Source organism: Python bivittatus, unplaced genomic scaffold, assembly GCF_059951505.1.
Source record: "Python bivittatus isolate LINGU-HERP-01145 unplaced genomic scaffold, Pbiv_v1 ctg000650_np1212, whole genome shotgun sequence".
NCBI lineage: Eukaryota > Metazoa > Chordata > Lepidosauria > Squamata > Pythonidae > Python > Python bivittatus.
In genome coordinates this window covers 2,214,497-2,234,248 of record NW_028277093.1, presented here as the reverse complement: position 1 = coordinate 2,234,248, position 19,752 = coordinate 2,214,497, and the positions used below count along the sequence as shown (strand labels likewise).

The 19,752-nt window shown below is 45.9% G+C and overlaps 1 protein-coding gene and 1 pseudogene across 1 annotated transcript; both read right to left on the bottom strand.

Annotated features, from left to right (window-relative positions):
• Positions 1 to 425: 425 nt before the first annotated feature.
• On the bottom strand, positions 426 to 16,210 carry LOC148214493 (vomeronasal type-2 receptor 26-like). Its single transcript, XM_088151440.1, has 4 exons — positions 16,001 to 16,210; positions 4,847 to 4,977; positions 4,409 to 4,537; positions 426 to 1,818 (listed from the first exon to the last, which is right to left on the bottom strand). The coding sequence occupies exons 2-4, from the start codon at positions 4,937 to 4,939 to the stop codon at positions 967 to 969; spliced, it is 1,074 nt and encodes a 357-aa protein (XP_088007566.1). The 5' UTR covers positions 4,940 to 4,977; positions 16,001 to 16,210; the 3' UTR covers positions 426 to 966.
• Positions 5,807 to 16,006, bottom strand: LOC107326795 (uncharacterized; annotated as a pseudogene).
• Positions 16,211 to 19,752: the final 3,542 nt, after the last annotated feature.

Sequence of the window (19,752 nt, the reverse complement as noted above, 5' to 3'; positions counted from 1 at the left end):
CCAGAATTGTCCTGGAGTTGATGGTGCCAAAATATATTAATACTAATAAATCAGGTCACCGAAAATGTAAGAAGAGCCTTGCCCAGAGCCCATGACATGTTCCTCCACTCCATTTTTTGATTCAGAAATTAAACTGATCACCAAGAGGCAGTATGTGACCATTTTTGAAACATGGCCACTTAGGGGACCACAGATGGATTGATTCTGTGCCATCAAGTCAGTGAATAACATTAACAAGCTCCAAGGAACATTTTCTCCCTTACAATCTGTCCCCAAGCCACCTCCAGCCTCTATAAAGAAGGGAAGGGTTGCAGTCCCTCTTTATAGGCTTATGCAGATTAGGGTAGACAAGTCATTGGATGTTTCTTGCAAGGTATTTGATTGGGTACAGACAAGAATAAGCTTTTGATTGGATATAGCATATCATGTGTCTAGTGAGGTCAGTTAGGCCATTAGGGTGTAACTATCAGGTAATGGGGCAGGATTACAAAGACAATGGGTGGTTTTGAAAAGACAAACATGCAAATTTCCATGAAACATGGTTTCTTTCAAAGGAGTTACAGGGCCTCTGCTTACCTCTAAGTCCCTTTTCCCAGCCTCTCAGCATTTCTTGGCTTTCTCTGTCTCTTTTTTAAAAAATATTTGTTCATTATAATTTTTCAATACAATAAAAATATACAAAATTAAAAGGAGATTAAGAAAAAAAAGAATATAAGAAATAAGAATGAGAAAAAAGGAAAGAAATGAAAAAAGAAAGAAAACATAGAAATTTCCCTTTCTCTTTGACTCCTGTTAATCCCCGAGTGTTTCATGTATATCCACAAATGTTTCTTCTCCCTGAATATCTAGAGAGAATCCATCTCTGATGAAGTGACACTCGAGTGGGTTATGACAATTACTCTGCATTCACTTTCAAACCAACTTTAGTTTTTGCCGTTAGCTGCTCCTTTGTATTCAGGTCAGGTCTTAGCAAAACAATGTGGCACTTGGGGATGAAGATCCAGCCCAAGAGGCCGTGCCAGAGGCCAGGATGGAGAAGATTTGCACGGCCACCATGTACTTGCCCTTGGTGCTCAGGTAGGTGGGCACAAAGGAGATCCAGACACTGCAGAAAACCAGCATGCTGAAGGTGATCAGCTTGGCTTCATTGAAGGCCGCAGGCAGATTCCTGGCCAGGAAAGCCACTGTGAAGCAGATGGTGGACAGGAAGCCCATGTAGGCAAGGGCACCATAAAACATGGCAATGGAGCCTTCATTGCATTGCAAGACAATCTGCTTCAGCTGGGAGTGCATGTCAGCCTCAGGGAATGGGGGAGAAACATCCAGCCAGAAGATACAGATGATAACTTGGAGACTGGAGCAAGTAAGGACAATGGAGTTGGCCAGAGTTTTTCTCAGCCACCTCCTCACAGTGTTCCCAGGCTTTGTGGCCAGGAAAGCCAGCACCACCGTGATTGTTTTGGCCAAGACAGAAGAGACGGCAACGGAGAAGATGATGCTGAAGGAGGTTTTTTGGAGAAGGCAGGTGGCTGGCTTTGGACGACCAATGAAGAGCAGGGAAGTGAAGAAGGAAAGCCGGAGAGAGACCAGGATGATGTAGGAGAGGTCCCGGTTATTGGCCTTGACTATGGGAGTGTCTTGAAATTTCATGAAGATTGCTAAAACAAAGGGTGTGACTGAGGACAAGAAGAGGGTAAAGGATGTCAGGATCATCCCCAAGTCTTCTTTGTACGACAGGAAGGTTATCCTTGGGGACGCATTTGTTTTGGTCTTTATTCGGATGGTGATCTTCTGGACATGTTCTGCAGTGCTCTGCATCTGGGGAGAAGACAGTGAGGAACTTCATGACCCCTTGTATTAATATAACATCATCCTAATAAAATGGTTCATTGAATATGGGAATAATAAGTTTGGGCTAGGATATTGTGCCTCAAAATCCAGGTATGTCAAAGGAGAAGAATGAATTTAAAACTCTCTAGGAGGAAGTAAGAAGGAGGACAGCTGGGATCAACAAAAAGAATGAGTGTGTTGAAGCCAAGAATAGAAACAGGCTGGCTGGAGCTGAGAGGAAGGTCCCAAGGGGGGAAAAGTCTCCTAGGAGTTATGTCACCAGACAGGCTAATCCCAAGAAATTATATGCATCCAGATCCTGCTCAATTAGAACTCCACTCTCTGATTCCATACTCCTTTCTCAGTGATTTGGTTGGTGTGCTACTGGGGTCCCTTTCTGGAGAACCTGGCCACACAGGGAAGATATTTGATACCCTGGATTCAGCCAGTGGGATCACCCAGGTGGATTGCAGCAGACAGCAAGGCTATCAGGAAGGAGGGGATGCATTCCACAAAAGACAACACAGTCCAGAGGAGGAGCATGGGAAGCATAAGAGGCTCGGGATAGCTACTCCCTAGAGTCTCCCAGGGTATATCCACTAGTTTCAGTAGTATAGATTTAGTCTGGCAAGATTCTGTCTATATGGTGTAAGCAAATAAAGCAACTGAACTCAAATGGACTGTTTCACCATTGTTCTTGGGCTGGGCCTGACAGTAGAGCTCCCAGTGCCAAAAATGTTAACATGTTTCTTCTACAATAAATTGCAAGCACCAAGCTGGCCTTCTTTCTCTTCAGAGGCCAGGCTGAAGCTTCCCCAGGTCCCCTCTTCCTGCTCCTACTTCAGTATTTCCTTCCAGGCCATGCTCCCTTCCCCCACTGTCTCCCAAAGACATCTCATAATGCCAAACCCCAGTTAAGAAAGCCTGAAAAAAGAAAACAGAAAATGAAGAGAAGAGAAGAGAAGAGAAGAGAAGAGAAGAGAAGAGAAGAGAAGAGAAGAGAAGAGAAGAGAAGAGCAGGCCCTATCCAGTTTGAGTCTCAACTTCCAGTTCTCACACCCATCATAGTCCACAAGATGACATCGCAAGACAAACAATGTGTCTTATGCATTGCTTTGCAACTTCAAGTCACAAAGACAGAAGGCCAGGATTGGAATTGTGACACTGCAATGCATGTTTCAGCATTTTGACATTGTGGTGATTAGTATCAGATGCCTATGCTCAGCCCTGAAGACAGAGAAGGGTGTTGAGCTGGGCTGATCTTCATCAGACAGGCTCCTGCAGAGAGAGCTGGAAGGGCAGTGATGACTCCCCCAGGTTTTCTCCCAAAAGTTTCCTACTTATAAATTAGGGGTATGGGATGGAGATGGCATTGATTGCACTCTTGGATGAATTCTGGCTGGAGCGGGATGGGGGTAGTGTGTCCATCCTAGCTCTTCCTGATCTCTCAGTGGCTTTGGAGAACATTGATCATGATATCTTGTGGACCGTCTACGGGAGTTGTGGGTAGGTGGCCCTGTGCTGTGTTGGTTCTCCTCCTTTCCCCGGGGCTGGTTCCAGTCAGTGTTGATAGGAGGGGAGAGGCCCCTACTTTGTGGGGTGCCACAGGGCTTGATCCTTTTTCCCTGTTTAACCTCCACATGAGGCCGCCGGGTGAAGTCATCCAGCAATTTGGAGTGAGGTATCACCAGTATGCTGATGATGCCCAGCTTTATATCTCCAGTCCAGTCCGCCTGAGTGATGCTGTGGACATCCTATCCCAGGATCTGGAGGCTGTGAGGGCCTTGATGGGGTGGAAGAGGGTTCAGCTCAAATCCAAGCAAGACTAAGTGTTTTGGGTGTTTGGACCTTCTGATGCTGGGGACCATTCATCATTGGTGTTGGATGAGGTGGGACTGCCTCAGAGAGACCTGGTGCGCAGTCTGCAGGTCCTCCTGGACTCACAGCTCCTGCTTGAAGACCAGGTGGCAGCCATAGCTAGGAGGGCCTTTGCACACCTTTGGGTGGTGTGGCAGTTGCACCTGTTCCTCACTCATGCCTGTGTGACCTCCCACCTGGAGTACTGTAATGCACTTTACATGGGGCTGCTGTTGAAGAACATATGGAAGCTTCAACTGGTGTAGTTTCTTGGCTGCTATGTATTTTAATGTTTGTATTGTTGCAATTGTTTGACCTTTATTTTAATTTTGTTCGCCACCCAGAGTCACTTGTGGAGATGGGCAGCTATGCAAATTGAATTCATGAATAAATAAATAATTTATCTTACATTGGGGACTACCAGATCTGGGATGCAGAAATTTAGACAACTACTTGATGGCAGCAAAGAGATAAGGACACTAACTCTTGATTTCCATCTTGTGATGATCCAGATTTTGCAACCCAGATCTGCACATTCTAAAAAAAACACTTTAGCCCCTTTTGTCTTCCTGCATATCTCCATCAAGGTCATCTTCCTTCCTCTCTATAGACCCTTTGCCCAAGGTTGGCAAGCCTGTTTCTGAAAATGCCTGAATGGAAATGCTTCAGTGACCCTTCTGCCCATCCTTCAAGGTCTGCCCCTCCTCCTGGTGTCCCCTACCTTCCTGAGTGGAGATGGTGCCTTCTGCACGAGACGCACGCATGGCAGCAAAGAGGCCTTCCTTCCAGGACCACCTTGGCTTGGCCAGGATGACAGCTGTCGGTACACCTGGAGCGAGGAAGGGACTGACTGAAAAGAGAAGGAGCATTGATCATGGATGAACAGGTTTTGCCACTGTCATGAGAAACTCATCTGTTCCATGGGTCTGCTTATCCCTGGGCTATTTCTCTTTCTGTCAAGGAAGAGCATTTGTCAGGGGTTGTGTGTTTTCTTTTAAGATTATACCTAGCTAAGAGGAAAAGGTTGGCACTTTATCTAGATGTAACATGAAGTGGCTGTTCCACTTTTGCTTCAAGGAGATCCTTTCTCTGCATCTTCTGCTTAGCCTGAGGACTTAACTTTGAAGGAAGAACTTTGTGAGCTGCGGTCTGATCGTACCTTCAAGACGAGATTTGCTGATCTGCCCATGGACAAATTCTGGACTTCTGTGAAAGAAGAGTATCCTGCCATTCGTAGGAAGGCGTCAAACATTTTGCTGCAGTTTTCAACTTCTTACTTGTGTGAGCAAGCTTTTCAACAAGCATCAAAAGCAAAGAAAAAAAAAAGTCTTATTTCAGTTGGAGATGACATCATGTGTGCTTATCTCAAGTTCAGCCCAGAATTGAGTATTTGTGCAGCAAAAACCAACCAACCAAACAAACAAAAAAACAAGCACAGGTTTCACATTAAAGAGGTAAGTTTCATTCTTTATTTTTTGTTTAAGAATATTGTTAATGCACATATACAGGGCTACACATGAAACAAATATAATAAATTTGTAACTTCTGGCCTATATTTGAGCCTGAATGTCCAGGGGTTCCCCGAGGCCTGAAAAATATTCCACGGGTTCCTCCAGGGTCAAAAGGTTGAGAAAGGCTATTTTAAACTAAATGGGTCATGAGAAGTTTGCTAGGTTTCATTTTTCTCCCTCAATGTGGATATTATGAATAATTATGAAACTTTTGGCTCTGGAAGCAATCCAGACACTCTATAAATTCCTAGGTCAATGTAGATTTTTTCTTCCCAGCTTTGCAAGTTCTCATTCTAGGAAATTATTAGGAATGAGATGGTATTAAAGTCCTTAGCAGTTGAAGTATATAATAATGTCTTCATCTAAGTAGGAATATGATGAACAGTCCAAGTTTTGTCTCAGGGCTGCTTGCATTCACCCAGACCGGTTCACAGCATGAGGGCTTGCTATTTGGGTATGCATTTCTACAATTGTGCTAACCTCTCATGATTTGTCTTCCCTATGTTAGTAAGACCAGCCTAGCAGCTTCATCTTATGCTGCATGATCAGGTAATTAATCCTAACAAGGCTCAAGGACCAGCTGTGATGGGTAAGCAATGGATTATCCCAAGAAGGTGATCATCTGGATCTGGGACTTGGCCACTCTCTGCACTGTGAAACAAAGTCAACCTTTTGGAGATTTCTTGGGATGTTGGCACTGAACCTTTCACAGGTACTCTGGCTATTTTATCAGTAGGGAAAAAGAAATGTGGGATGGTAGCAAAGAGAAGGCACACACTTCAGCTTTTGGTAGGGTGAGCGCACACTCCTTGCATCTGAGCTTGAAGGTCTCCCAAAGCAGCAAATCCACCTCCGGTCTGGCCACAAATCTTTGAAGGGGTGGAGACTACTATTGGATCAAGCCATCCTGAAGCTCCATTAATGCTTTGTTGACCCCCACCTAGTCTATGTCCAATATCAGAACTTCCTCCCGGGAGAGAAGGTTTGCGTGCTCCAGCTAGAACCTGATGCTTTCCTGCCAGCAATTGCAACTGAGGAAGCTGTGGGAGCAGTCCTGAGAGTGTCCAATGACATCAGTGTAAACCTGGGACAGATAACTGAGGTGTCCCTGAGGTTAGGGGTACAAATGGCCCCTGGTGCCTATGGACAAATACACATGTTAACAGACTGGGCACTACTGGGCATAGATGTATGGTGGGACGGGGGAAGAAGGATGTAATTTATATAGCTGCCCAGAGTCACTGGTTTGAGATGGTTGGCTATATAAATTGAATGAACGAACAAACAAACAAACAAACAAACAAACAAATATAAAAATAAATAGACCCTTGCTACCAAGAAATGCTTCTCCACCTAGGCCCAGAGAGATTTGAAATGAGATTCACAGCAGGAGAGAGAGTGGCGCAACTGATCCTGCACAAAATCCCCTTCCCTCATATGACAAAAAGGGAATCTCCCTGCACAGAGTAAAGGGAAAGGGAAAGACAATTTGAGGCCACAGGAGCAAAAGGATGGGTGAAGGGAGGCACTGGGCATTTGAAAGCAGGGAAAGTATTCTGCCCTGCAGGAAAAAAATGCTTCACATCTCCAAATAGAAGACTCCCCGACAAGAGTGGCTAACAATTGTCTTATTGTTCAGTAGACTTCAATAGGAACTCACACGGAGGATTGCAGTCACCTCAGGAGGAGTCTTCTCAGCTCTTGAGTTGGGGTGTGGATCTGTTTAAAGCAAGGATGAAGGGTGCGGATGCCTGCACTAGCTGAAAATGCTTGCCTGAACTTCTTCTGTGCCTCTCCTCCCACTGACCACTGCATAGACTGACAATGCCTGCCTGCATTTCAGCTACCAGACCACCATCCTGAACAGCAATATAACTGTTGGGTCTCCACGTCTGTCCCCCATCACTGGCAAGGGAGATTCCCTGTCTACACAAAGGCACTGAATGACCCTAAAATTTGTGACTATTTTGACTTTGTGAGAGCGCGGGTGCGAACTTAGCACTCTCTAATAATCAACCAAATCTCTAAATGTGCTTTTATTGTTGATAGGCCATGTGTCTACGGTACATACAATGGGCAGGTAAAACCTCTCAAGTGAAACTCAGGGCATCCTACAGAAAACCGGGTGGGCAGACTGTAAGAGAGAGCTTGTAGGGCTGGATTGCCCTGTATTCAACCGCCTAAGCCATTTCCCTTCTTCCTCCTGAAGGCATGTGCTGTTTCAATTTGTCTGATAATTCCAGATTGATAGAAGGTTGTATACGGGTTTTAAAAACTTTGGTTCACAACATTGGCTACAGTCAAGGCTTCCTTGATTTCTTGTGCTTTACTTCCTGGTTACCTGGTTGAAGACAATATTTCTGGGAATTAGGGGCTTGGTGGTATGGGGAATATTTGCTTGCTGTTTTGCTCAATGCTTACTCTCCTGTTTAGGATGTTTTAGGGAATGTTCCTCTGTCCTCAAACCAAGATCAGACAGAACATTTTAGGGAATGTTCCTCTGTCCTCAAACCAAGATCAGACAGATACCTTTAATGATTTATAACTAAAAATTCTCTATCTGGATGTGCATAAAATATTCTATTATTTGCACAAAATAAAAAAGGAGGGACTGTGAGAAGGAAATCAAACTCTTCCTCCATGAAAGCAGGAAGCCAAACCTTTCCACTTGTCTCACCCTGCCATTCAATCTTTGAACAGTAATCAAGGTAAAAGGTTAAATTTACAGCTAGAAGGGGCTCACCTAAAAGGTTATAATGGGGCAGGAAGAGTCGAGATTCCTTCACCCCAGCCAAAAGATCTCCCTAATCAAATAACAAAAAATCTGGCAGGAAGAGCCAACGTTCCTTGAACTTAGCCGAAGCCTAAATCAAGCACCAAAAGAACTCTTCCCTGAAGAGATCTTCATTCCAATTAGACAGTGCTAGACAGGGAAATGCAGGATGCCTGATTAAAGGAAGCCAGTGCTCAGTGGGGTGCCTGGCCCCCGAGTGCTCCCTTTTGGAGATCCAGCCAATCACACTTTCACCTAAGAGTCTGTCTCTTGGAACTCCAGCTAACTACACTTTCTAAGAATCGCTAGAGGGCGGGCATTCTTTCGCACCTTTCAAAGAACAATAGCACACTCTTCCCTATACAAAGAGCTTCTGGGGAAATCCTGAGTGTGGCTGCCCTGACAGCTGATCATTCTGTGTGTTGTGCTCTCAGAAATAAAGTCTTATCTAAACTTCAAACAACCGCCTGTGCATTTTATTCCCAGCTCGGAAACACAATTGAGTCTGGCGAGATTGATGTCAGGTTCAGCCCAAAGAAGTACACGAGACAGTACAGTTACAGTTCTATTGCATTTATTAGCTTCCACCTCCAAGACAAAATCTCGCCAGACTGAATCTAAACTTCCCAAGCCAGTAAGCAAACACTGAGAATTCCTTAGGGTGGTGCCAGCCTCATCCTCTTCACCTTCCCACACTCATTCTGGGGGCTAAGGAAATGCTTATCTTTACCATACCATTCCATCATAGAAGTTGATCCGATTCCGCTTCGCTGAATACTTGGCTCAGGTCCCTGTACTGTTCAGGGATTAAAGGGTTGGCTCTTGGGTCGCTAGGTTTCTGAACCTTCATGCTTGCCGCTGCCAGCGCCACCCTGGGAGGGTTCCCAGCCCCTTTCTGCACTCGAAATTCCCCACTGGTGAACTGCAAGCTCCCCTCTTTCCAATTTACTTTGGGGTTCCTCTGCCTTAACCACACTAACCCCAGTATCAGAGCATGGTGGGCAATTGGGGTCACAAGAAAGTTCAGCATCTTCCAGTGGGTCCCAATCTTCATCTCAACAGGTTCGGTGTAAAATTCCAGGGGACCCCCTCCCGCGGTCGACCTGTCCAGTTGTGTGAAGAGAATAGGGGTTTCTAACTTCCGCACCCTCATCCCTAGTTCAGCCACAATCACGGGGCTAATCAGGCATTGGGTGCACCCAGAGTCTATTAAGGCAGACAGATCCACCTTGCGTTTGGTCCCTAGCACCTTCAATCTCACTGCAACCCTCACTGAATTGCATTCCCCACTCACCATTTTGTCATGCCCTTGATTTTCTTCCTGTCTTGGGGCACCCTTTAAAGCAGGTGGCTGCAGTTTCCTGCTTGTGCAAACTCTTCTTCAAGTGAATCACTTGCTGTCATTGCTGGGAGCTGGTTGGCTCTTCCTTTCGTGCGGCTGCCATCCCTTTCTTCTCTCGTCTCGGTCCTCCCAGGGGCTTCCCCCCGGCTTGCTCTCCCCCCTTGGTTGCCGATCAGGTCTTTGAGGGCAGTTTGCAGCATAGTGTCCCTCAGCCCTGCATCTGAAGCAAGCCCGCATCATTTGTTGTGGCTCCTGACCACCATCCTTTGCCTTCCCGGGTGCTCACTTAACTGCCGTGCCTACCAAGGGTGGTGGCAGTGTCCAAATGCTCGTTTCTTCATTTGACCACCATCCAGTTGGTTTAGACCTTCTCGGTGAGGGTGACCCACTTCCTCAGGGTCTCCAGGCATCCCCTGGCAAGCGCATGTTCCAGGATCTCTGGCTGCAGCCCTTGTTGGAAACATCTGATTTTAATATCTTCTGGCCAGTTTTGTGCCCTCCTGGCCAGTCTCTTAAACTCCAGTGCATACTCAGCGATTGGCCGGTTTCCTCGCCTTATCCGCTCAAGGCTTTTCTTTGCCCATATAACAGCGAAGGGGTCCTTGAATCGTTCCCGTAACACCTTCATGAAATTGACGAAATTTCTCAGCTCACCTGCATCAGCTTCATGAATTTCTATGATCCTCTCTGCTGGTTGCCCCTTCAGGAAGCCCGACACGTAAGCCACCCGCTCTGCATTGTTATAGAACAACTGGCCACATTGTTCCATATAGAGGTGCACTTGGGTCAGGAAGCACACCAGCTGTTCCGGGTCCCCATTGAAGTGCATCTTCAAGCCTCTCTCCAGCAGTGGGTTCCTTTATATCCTCCTCCTCTTGGGAGACTCCCCTTCATCCTCCTCATTGCTCGCCAACTCACTTGTCTCCCTGCTGGATCCTGGGGTCGGAGGGGTTTCGGTTGGACAACCATGGTCCAGGTGACTCAGTACTCTTTCCAACATGCTCTTTAATGGCTTTACATCATCCAACACCGCTTTACTTTGGGTCCATTGTGTTTACCCAGTTTACCAGTTATCACCTTTAAAGCCCTGCAGGGCATAGATGCAGGTTACCTGAGGGACTGTCTTGCCCCCATCACATCAACCCATCCTACCCGCTGAGGCAGAGACAGCCTGTGGCAGACCCCATCAGCGAGAGGATGTCAGCTGGCAGGCCCCAGGAGGAGAACCCTCTCTACTGCTGCCCCCACCCTTTAGAATATTCTCCCCTACCCTCCCACCTTTCCGGAAAGGATGAAAGACCTGGCTCTGCCAGCTTGCATGGGGTGACAGGAATCTTACCCAACCCTGGGGGTGGCTGGCGCCTTGATGATGCTCCCCGAGTGACTGCCAATTTTAACATCTATACTTGGATTATATTTATTTTCTATTTATCTAGGATTGTTTTATATTGTAATTTTAATTGATTTTAACCACTTTGTAAACCACCCAGAGTTGCTTTTTAATTAGATGGGTGGTGACAAATTTGATATATAAATATAAAAATTTAAAAAAGAGAAATTTGAGTCCAAAGCAGGAATGTAATTGGAGAAACATCTCAGACCTGACCTTCCCTAGTTCTGTTTAGGATAAAGGCAGGGAGGGGAGAGGCACGTTTAGACGTGCAGGATTCTGTTCGTGGAACCCTATAATAAAAGTAGTTTTAGTGTTCATGACTTTGGTGTTCAAGTCTGGTCTACCTCAAAGGGCTGATGGTTTCAATGCCAGGCTTATTTGGCGAAAAGGCCATTAGCCCTTCAGTTTCCAGTTCACTGAAAAATAGCTCATTGCGATTCTGCCTTAATGAATTCACTCATAAAAGCAGAAGTTTTGCTCATTCCGTTTCCAAGATTCTGTAATGTAGCTGTTTCTTTCTTGACATTAACGCTGATTAATGAAACTCCGTGTGAATCTTGCTTCCCTGGTCATGTGCTGCTGTTAGGGGTTTGACACATAAGCAGGAAACACAACTCTTGGGTGCATTTCACAGTGATCTAAAGCATTTTCCAAATAGGGAGTGCAAACTTTAACTATATCTCCTTTCACACATACTGAACAGCATCAGAAAGCCATGTATGTTATCCGCCATATATAAGCTAGTCATGAGTAAAGTTCAGTCTAATTTCAAATGTAATTCAATTGAGCCAGTTGGACTTTGCCATTCCAATCAAATGGTCCAATCTATTGTATCAAATTCAGAGAACATTTCTGCATATGGACAGAATCATCTAAATTGACCACATCATTTCAGTGCCATCTGATTCAAACATTCAATCAAATACGATTTAAATCTGCAAGTTGAATGTTCACCCAGACCTGCTGCCCATACATCCTAGGTGAAGTTCCAATTGTCATCCTCCTGGCACATCCAGCATTGATGGTGCCTGCCGCAGTGAGGAAAAGGTGCTGTCCCTCTCCGGGGACGGAGTAGTTTCAACAAACTCTTCAGGTGGAGTCTCCACAGTGCTTTCCTTGAATGTCATCCTCCTTCTGACAGACAAGATGTGGGTTGAATGCAAATATTTAAAGGCTTTCATTCATATGATGGAAAAAGGCTAAAACATTAAAAATTTTGGCCATTTTCTCCTGATCAGGTAAGAAAGAAAAATGCTGCACTGGAGAAACAAAAGTGAAGAATAAAAGTGGAGATGAGCAGGGGAGGGAGGGAGGGGAAGTCAGTCAGTCTTGTAGGGGGCTTAGCAAAAGGGTTAAATTTCAGCAGATAAGCAGAGTATCAAGGGAAAGTCACCCCCGAAATCCAGAGTTAAGTTGCTTTTAGAACTTTGAAGTGCCCATAGATTTGCTAGCAGGACAGAATTCCAAAAATAACTAAATAAACAGTATATTATTGAGTAGCTATTATTATTGAACTATTGATTGATTGAATGATTGACTGATTGGTCAGTCCATGGCTGACAATGGAAAAAAAAAAGAGGGCAAGAAAGAAAACAGGAGAGAGATGAGGACAAAGCAGATATCTTGGTTGTTGGCTTTGTAAATGAAGCACAATTCCTTAGGGGCATGAGGCCAAAAGGAAAGACACGCATCATGGCCTAGTGCCATGTGTGAACCCAGATATAACTATTACTTTCTGAATCAAAGGACATGCTGGAAGGACTGGCAGTGGCTGTTGGGAAGGCTGTTACAATTTTAGCTCCAGGCTAAGAGGTAAAGGAAGAAAGTGATTCTTCCTAGAAATACAACCCTCAGGGTGAGCTTGGAACTTCCTAGCCTTCTCCTCATTGTCCTGGTAAGTTACCTCTCCAAGGAAAGTGCTCTTCCTTGTGTTTTTGGCTGAACTAGAAGAGAACGCCCGTTGCAGGATCTGCTTGGAGATGTTAGAAGGGGGAGGGTGGGAAAATAGTGTTGATACCCAAAGATGAAGGTGAAGTGTGGCGATCTTAAGAGGTGTGAGAGGAAAAATGCTAGTGGCCTACCACTTATTTTAATATAGATATATGTTGCTTAATCACATTTTATAATAGAGGCAAGGGCTAGCTTGGTGATGACCTTTGGGGCAATGACAGGAAATAAGTAAAACTTGCAAAACTGAGCAAACTGTTAAATAAGCAAATTTGTTGATGGGAACAGACGTGACAGGGACAGAGGGGACAGGAAAGTGTGGTGAAATTAGCTCTGGGAACGTTATGAAAATCCTGAGAGTCATGATTGTGGGTTGCGGTTTTAAAGGATAAAAAGGATTGCAACCAGGGTGTCGGGACCCACATGGTCAAGCTGTCTCAGTTGACGGCTTGCTCTTGTCGGTCCGCATTACAATGTGTATCTAAATAAGTATCTTGTATGTTATTGATTGAATTTTACTTGCTTATTGAACTAACTTTTAATAAAGCTTTTAGAACTTTGAAGTGACTTATGTTCTGGTGTGTCTGCCTCCCGTGTTTAACATGGTTTTTCCCTGACAGAGGGAAGCAGGAGTAGATCTTTCAGAAAAGCCGTATATATGGAAAAAGCAAGTCATGTTTTTAACTATGTTTAAGGAGATACAACAGAGATAGAGAAAAAAGGGAAAGGAACTGCTGCACTGGGGAAACAAAAGTGAAGAATAAAAGTGGAGATGAGCAGGGGAAGGAGGGAGGGGAAGTCAGTCAGTCCTGTAGGGGGCTTAGCGAAAGGGTTAAATTTCAGCAGATAAGCAGAGTATCAAGGGAAAGTCACCCCCCAAATCCAGAGTTAAATTTAGGATTAAGGGTTGGCAAATGTTTGGCTGGCTGATTTGACTGGATGGAATTTTGTGATTGTTTTTCTGGTTAGCATTGTCCTTTGGGAAGGGCTTGTAACAATAATCACAATCATAAGTGGTTCAGGTGCTGGACTAGAAACTGGGAGACCATGAGTTCTAGTTCCTCTTAGGCATGGAAGCCAACTGGGTGACTTTGGGCCCCTCATTCTCTCTCAGCCAACCCACCTCACACTCTGTGCATTTATATGGTTTCCCCCCAGTGTAGATTCTGTCAGGGAAAATACGATAACTTTGACTGAAGCTCTTTCTACATTCCTTGCTTTCATATGGTTTCTCCCCAGTGTGAACTCTTTTATGGGAAGAGAGGGAACCTGAATTAGTGAAGCATTTTCCACACTCAGCATATTTATATAGGTTTTCTCCTGTGAATTTTTATGGACAATAAGGTAACTTGAACCTCTGAAGCACTTTTCACACTCTGTGCACATATATGGTTTCTCTCAGCGTGGAACCTTTTAATTATTTCTCATTTGTCAAATTCGCACAAAAAAGTGACTCTGGGTAGAGTACAATAAAATTAAAAAAACAATTACTATATAAAAAGCAATTATTATTAAATTTTAAAAACACAAGGCTAAGAGAGAATGGCAGATGTTAATAACAATGGAAACACCTCAGTATCTCACTGGTCCCCTGGGGTCCCCAGGCCTGATGGCACAACCAGGTTTTGAGGGACTTCCAGAAAATCAACAGGGATGGAACCAGCCTCACTTCACACTTTTATGGGAAATGAGGGAACCTGCCTCAGTGGAGCATTTTCCACACTCACTGCATTTATATGATTTCTCCCCTGTGTAGCTCCTTCTGTGGTGACTAAGCACACTGCTGGTTCTGAAACATTTTCTGCACTCCATACACTTATATGGTTTCTCCTGTCTGGATCTTTTTATAGGAAGTGAGGGAACCTGACTTAGTGAAGCATTTCCCACATTCCATGCATTTATACGGATTCTCTCCAGTATGGATTCTGCTATGTACAGTATACTGATATTTTTGTCTGAAGCTCTTTGCACAGTTCTTGGATTCATACGGTTTCTCCCCAGTGTGGATCCTTTTATGGGAAGGAAGATGTCTTGCAGAATGGAAGCTCTTTCCACACTCCAGGCATTTATATGGTTTCTCCCCAGTATGGATCCTTTTATGAGAATGAAGGGAACAAGATTTACGGAAGCACTTTCCACACTCACTGCATTTGTATTGTTTGTCCCCTATGTGAATAATTTTATGGGAATTAAGATAACCTGAATCTCTGAAGCACTTTCCACATTCCAAGCATTCATGTGGTTTTTCTCCATCTTGTATTCTCTGATGTAAGGTAAGAGGAAAGGTCCTTCTGGAGCATTTCCCACTTTCATTTTGTTTCTCTATATAGTGGATTCTGCAACAGCCACATAATCCCCATTCATCTCTGAGCATTCCCCACCACACCCTCCCCTTCAGATCTCTATAAATACCCATAAAAGGGTCACATCATCCTGGGCACAGAGAGAACTGCTCCTGTCTGTGCTCCTGTCCTCTGACGATGCCAGTCACAGATGCTGGCGAAATGTTAGGAAACAAAACGTCCAGAACACGGCCACACAGCCCGGAAGACCCACACCAGCCATCCACTAATGAACATAGGTAGCATACAAGAGTCCCTCCTGCTTCATTGGAACTGAATCTGGAGCAGTTGAGCTGATCGTGCCCCATCCTGAGACTCTAAATTATCTTCCCCAAAGGTTTCAGGTGTGCCTTCTGCACCATGGAGGGCAAGAGGGAAGCCTATCACAGATCTTATATCAACCCAATACCAAGCATAGCACCATGTTTTGAACACGCCCTGGCAGAAGCAGACAGAAGACTCACAAAAAGAGATAAAGGGAAGAAGAGCTGGGGGGGGACTTTTGCTAATGTTCAAATAAGGGATGCAACAATGGTGCTTGATCCCTTTTGCACCTCAGTTTGCATCAACATTTCTTTTTTTCTGTTCCAAGCAGGCGACAGATGAGAGATAGAGGAATCTGGCCAAGAGGCAGCAGCACCTTTGCCAAAAGGCAGGAAGGAAGTTGCGGAAGGGATGCTGGGAAACCAAAAGCCTTGACTTTGTTTATTCAGCGATCCTGGAGCAGCGATCCGGAATCGAGCCCTTCGGAACCGCCTGAAGGAATGCTCGACTCCGGATCCCTGCAAGCAGATCCCACTGGATCCCACGCAGGAGCGCTGAATCTCCCCTCCCCCATCGGATCCTCGGGGAGACTACCAAGCCTCCGTCGTCCCTCCGCGGGACTCGCCCTTCGGAGACTTTCCGGAGGGTGACGCGAAAGACCGTCAGGAAAAGGCCGCAAAGGGCTCCGGGGGGAGCTCGGGCGACGCGGTCCTGCGGACGGAGGGCGCCGGGGAGCCTCACCTGACGGCCCCTTTCGAGCGGGACCCTGCGGGGAGGGGCTGCTCCTGGCCCGACTCCGCCGCCCGAGAGAGGCGCGCGGGGGAGAGGGATGCGCGCCCCGCCTTCCGCGCAGGCCCGCGAGTGCCGCTCTCTCCGCCAGCCGCGCAGCCGCAGCCGCGCACGTGCACCTCCCGCCCTCCCCGGAAGGGCCTCCACGAGGCCTCGGAGACTCCGAGGAGAGCGAGCTTCTCCCTAGAAGGGCCCCTCGGCCACTTCCGCCCCCCCTCAGGTCCTCCCAGAGCCTGCGGACTCCGTGCTGCTGACCGGCGAGAGTCGGAGGCGCTTGGCCAGAGGGCGCCAGTTCTATTAACTCTATTTTCTGCATGTGTCATGTGTTTGACCATATTTATCATGCCCTTTGTTGCAGAAAAACCACTGACAGCAAGTTTGACTCTGTTTTCTGTATGTCTCGCGTGTTTCACAGGATCTGTCTTCTCTTTGGTTGCAGAAAACGGCGGCAACTGCCCCACCTGCTATAGATTTTGAATTGAAGCAGAATCAGGGTTGGATAAGACACCACCAGGAAATCCGAGGCGGAACTGGGAAATCAAAAGGACTTCCCTGAATTCTCAAGGGCTGTCTATTTCCATGTCTGAGCCAAGGAAACTATAGGGCGATTTCCACGTAATGACCAGGAGACAAGCTTTCCTTTCCTTTAAATGCATGTTTTTATCATGAATCTGAGCCATTTTTCACAAAAATGACTGACATTCGTGCCTTGGATGTCTCAACCTCTTGGCCCCTCCAGGATATGGAGAACAGGGGAATTCCCCTCATAGATACTGCAACAATAAACCATGAGAAATAGAATGAAGTTTGAACCTGGGGAACTCCCAAGCCAGGGTAATCAGCAGTGTTCAAACTCTAATTTCCTTTCTAACTCAGGAAAGCTTCTGTCAGCTCAATGAGGAGTGGTTCCAACTCTCTTCTAAATGAGAGGATCTCTGATCTGGATGGGATTCCTTATGGGGCTGGACCTCAATCCAACCCAACCGAACCCAACCCAGACCCTGGACTCCAATTTTCACATTCCTAAGTGGGAATAATGCTCAAAGACATAACATTCTAGAAAATTTTACTATTTTAATACAACGTTTTCTCTACTGTTATGAACAAAACAACATGGCTGTGTCCATGAAGTCGCCATGATTTGATAGAGACTTCCTGTAATCACATGAAAAAATAAATAACGGATAGAAATCTTAGAGTGTTCAGCCTTTTGCTGCATTGTGGTAGAAATCCACACACTCTAAAAGCAAACTGTCCTGGATCTCATATGACAGGCTATACAACTGACCAATATTGAATGCCAAAGATCAGACTCTGGATGGCTTACAAATCTAGGGCTAGGGATGTTGAGTAGCTGCTTTGGGCAAACACCAGGGTCTACATGGCACCCGAGAGGTCTTCCATTGCCACCTACAGTTGGGAGACTCTCTCCTTGAGGCATCCATTACTGAACTAAGCTGGGCAAGTTGGTCTATCTTTCTCTTGCTCTGAAACAAGAAGACCAGGAATTCAGGACTTGTCACTCCTTTGAGGTAGTCTAGGCAAGAAGCACCAGCCATGGTTACTGTTATTGTAAGCTTACAGTAACAGAATCTGGCAAGTCTGAAATTACCTCTCCCCTCCCTTATTTTTACTCTCCCAAGTACAAGGGAGGCTCCCTTCTGAGATGCTCTCTCCACCCCCATCCCTCCTTCAGACTCAGATTTCATTTATCAGACCATTGTCTAGGCTGCAACTCTTCCTCCGGTCCCCCCAGGTCATTCCCACATACCAGTTCAGAGCTTGGCTGGGCATGCAGGTCTCCACTAGTCCCACCCTCTGGAGTCGAGCAGGACTTTCCATTTCACAGGAATCTTCTCCACCTTCTTTCCACCATTGGTGTAGGAAGAGAAGTCCTAGGGATTCCCCAGGCACAGTGTTGGGAAGTTTTTCTAAGTCCTGATTTTAGCCTCCTTCACTCCAGTGCCTCTGGCCTATTCCTCTGGAGCAACATGTTATAAGATATCTGTAGGAGAACAAATGGATTGTGTGGACTGTATAGATGAGGGAAATAGGGTCTTTCTTTCCATCCAGGTTCTTCCAGCAAGTTATTCAACATTCTCATGACTCTGGGGACATCCCCAGACTTATACAATTGATTGCAATATACTTGTGAAAGTTCCTCAACATCCCAGGCTCTAAACTGCAAGGCCCTGAAAGACAGTCCAGTGGCAGGAGTGAATCCCTCCTTTGTTGTCCTCACTGCTAAAAAAAAAAAAGCATACAACTGTAACAAAATAGTGGTATTACTGTTATCAAATTCTGATGTTCTATTACTCTTCTCTTTTCCTGTTTTATACCATTAGATATTTAATGGCACAAATCTGAACTCTTGCAATGCGATCTACAGAGTGCTACCCTTGAAGACTCCTTGGAAGCTACAAGTGATCCAGAATGTAGCAGTTTGGTAATATGCACACCTTGGTCACACTGCACTGCACTGATACTAGGAGCAATTCAAGGTGCCGGTTGTCACCTTTAAAGCCTCCTTTCATAGCACAGGACCTGGCAAGCATGGAACACCTGCTCACAATGGGGTCTGGCACCCAAACAGATCAAGAAGAGCTTCCTCCAGGTTACTTCTTTATAAGAATGCCATCTACAGGGTTCTGGGACATGGGTCCTCTCAGATGCTGCTGACCTCCTTTGGAAAATGAGGAGGAGGAAGAGGAGGGGGAGGATATGCTGCTGTAGGGTTTCTAGATAGAGAAACACAGAGAGGCGATCAAGATCGATCAATGTTCCAACAACTTCAACAGAAGGGAAGAGAGTTTGAAACTCAGTAAACCATGGATCCCATGCTTCATGTACACCAAGGCTAAATTGCCTTATCTAATCCAAAAGAATCTGCACAGCCTCACCAGAAGGAACACCTAGCAGTATCCTGGCTCAGGAACCAGCTCTCTTGGAATTCTCCAAAATAAACCAGTCAGAAGACCACCTACACAAAGAACCAATCAAAGCTAGGCCAATCAGGAACCAGTGCTCTTGGAATTTCTTCAAAATGGACCAGACGAGGAACCAATCATGAACCAGCTTTCTTGGACTCCCGTGACATGGACCAACCCAAGAGCAACTTGCCAGGTTCAAATACAAGAGCCCAGTCAGCCCATTTCAGTTGCCTGTGGGCTGCTGGGAGGTGTAGCCCAAAGTAGCTCGCTGTGCCTCTGAAGTTGCCAGCTGTTACACACGCTGCTCCCAGGTTCGGCTTATGGCCACTCACAGCCTGTTGAGGCACGCGGATTTTGTCAGCCCCCCTTGCTTTCTACCTGAGTTTCCAGATAGGTGCGGCTGGAGCAGACAGACACACAGCCCTGGTCAACAGCGGGGAAATAATTGGGGATACACACAAATCACTTCCAACCGAACACTGAGGCACAAGAGGTTCTTTGTAATACACGGAGACCCAGTGAATTTAAAGTAACAGCAAAACTTTACTGGTTGCTCAGTACATTTGCTCTTTCTCATACACACACACACACACACACACACACGTGTTCATCTACACTTACCCACGTCCTTCCCAACTGGGCTGACAGGCACTAGCTAGAGGGACGGAAGCAGCCAAGTCTGGATGACTCAGATGACCAAGACGACTCCCAGTGGGCGGGCTTTGGGACCCCTTTTATCCCCAAAAGTCCTTGCTGGGTTGATTTACAAGTTGA

What these genes read in the sequence shown, in the direction of transcription:
- LOC148214493 (XM_088151440.1), bottom strand. Translation starts at nt 4,939, where the DNA reads ATGTTTGACGCCTTCCTACGAATGGCAGGATACTCTTCTTTCACAGAA. An exon ending in CAGCAAATCTCGTCTTGAAG is followed by an intron (nt 4,538 to 4,846) that starts GTACGATCAGAC and finishes TTCTCTTTTCAG; the next exon opens with TCAGTCCCTTCCTCGCTCCA. An exon ending in CACCATCTCCACTCAGGAAG is followed by an intron (nt 1,819 to 4,408) that starts GTAGGGGACACC and finishes TCTTCTCCCCAG; the next exon opens with ATGCAGAGCACTGCAGAACA.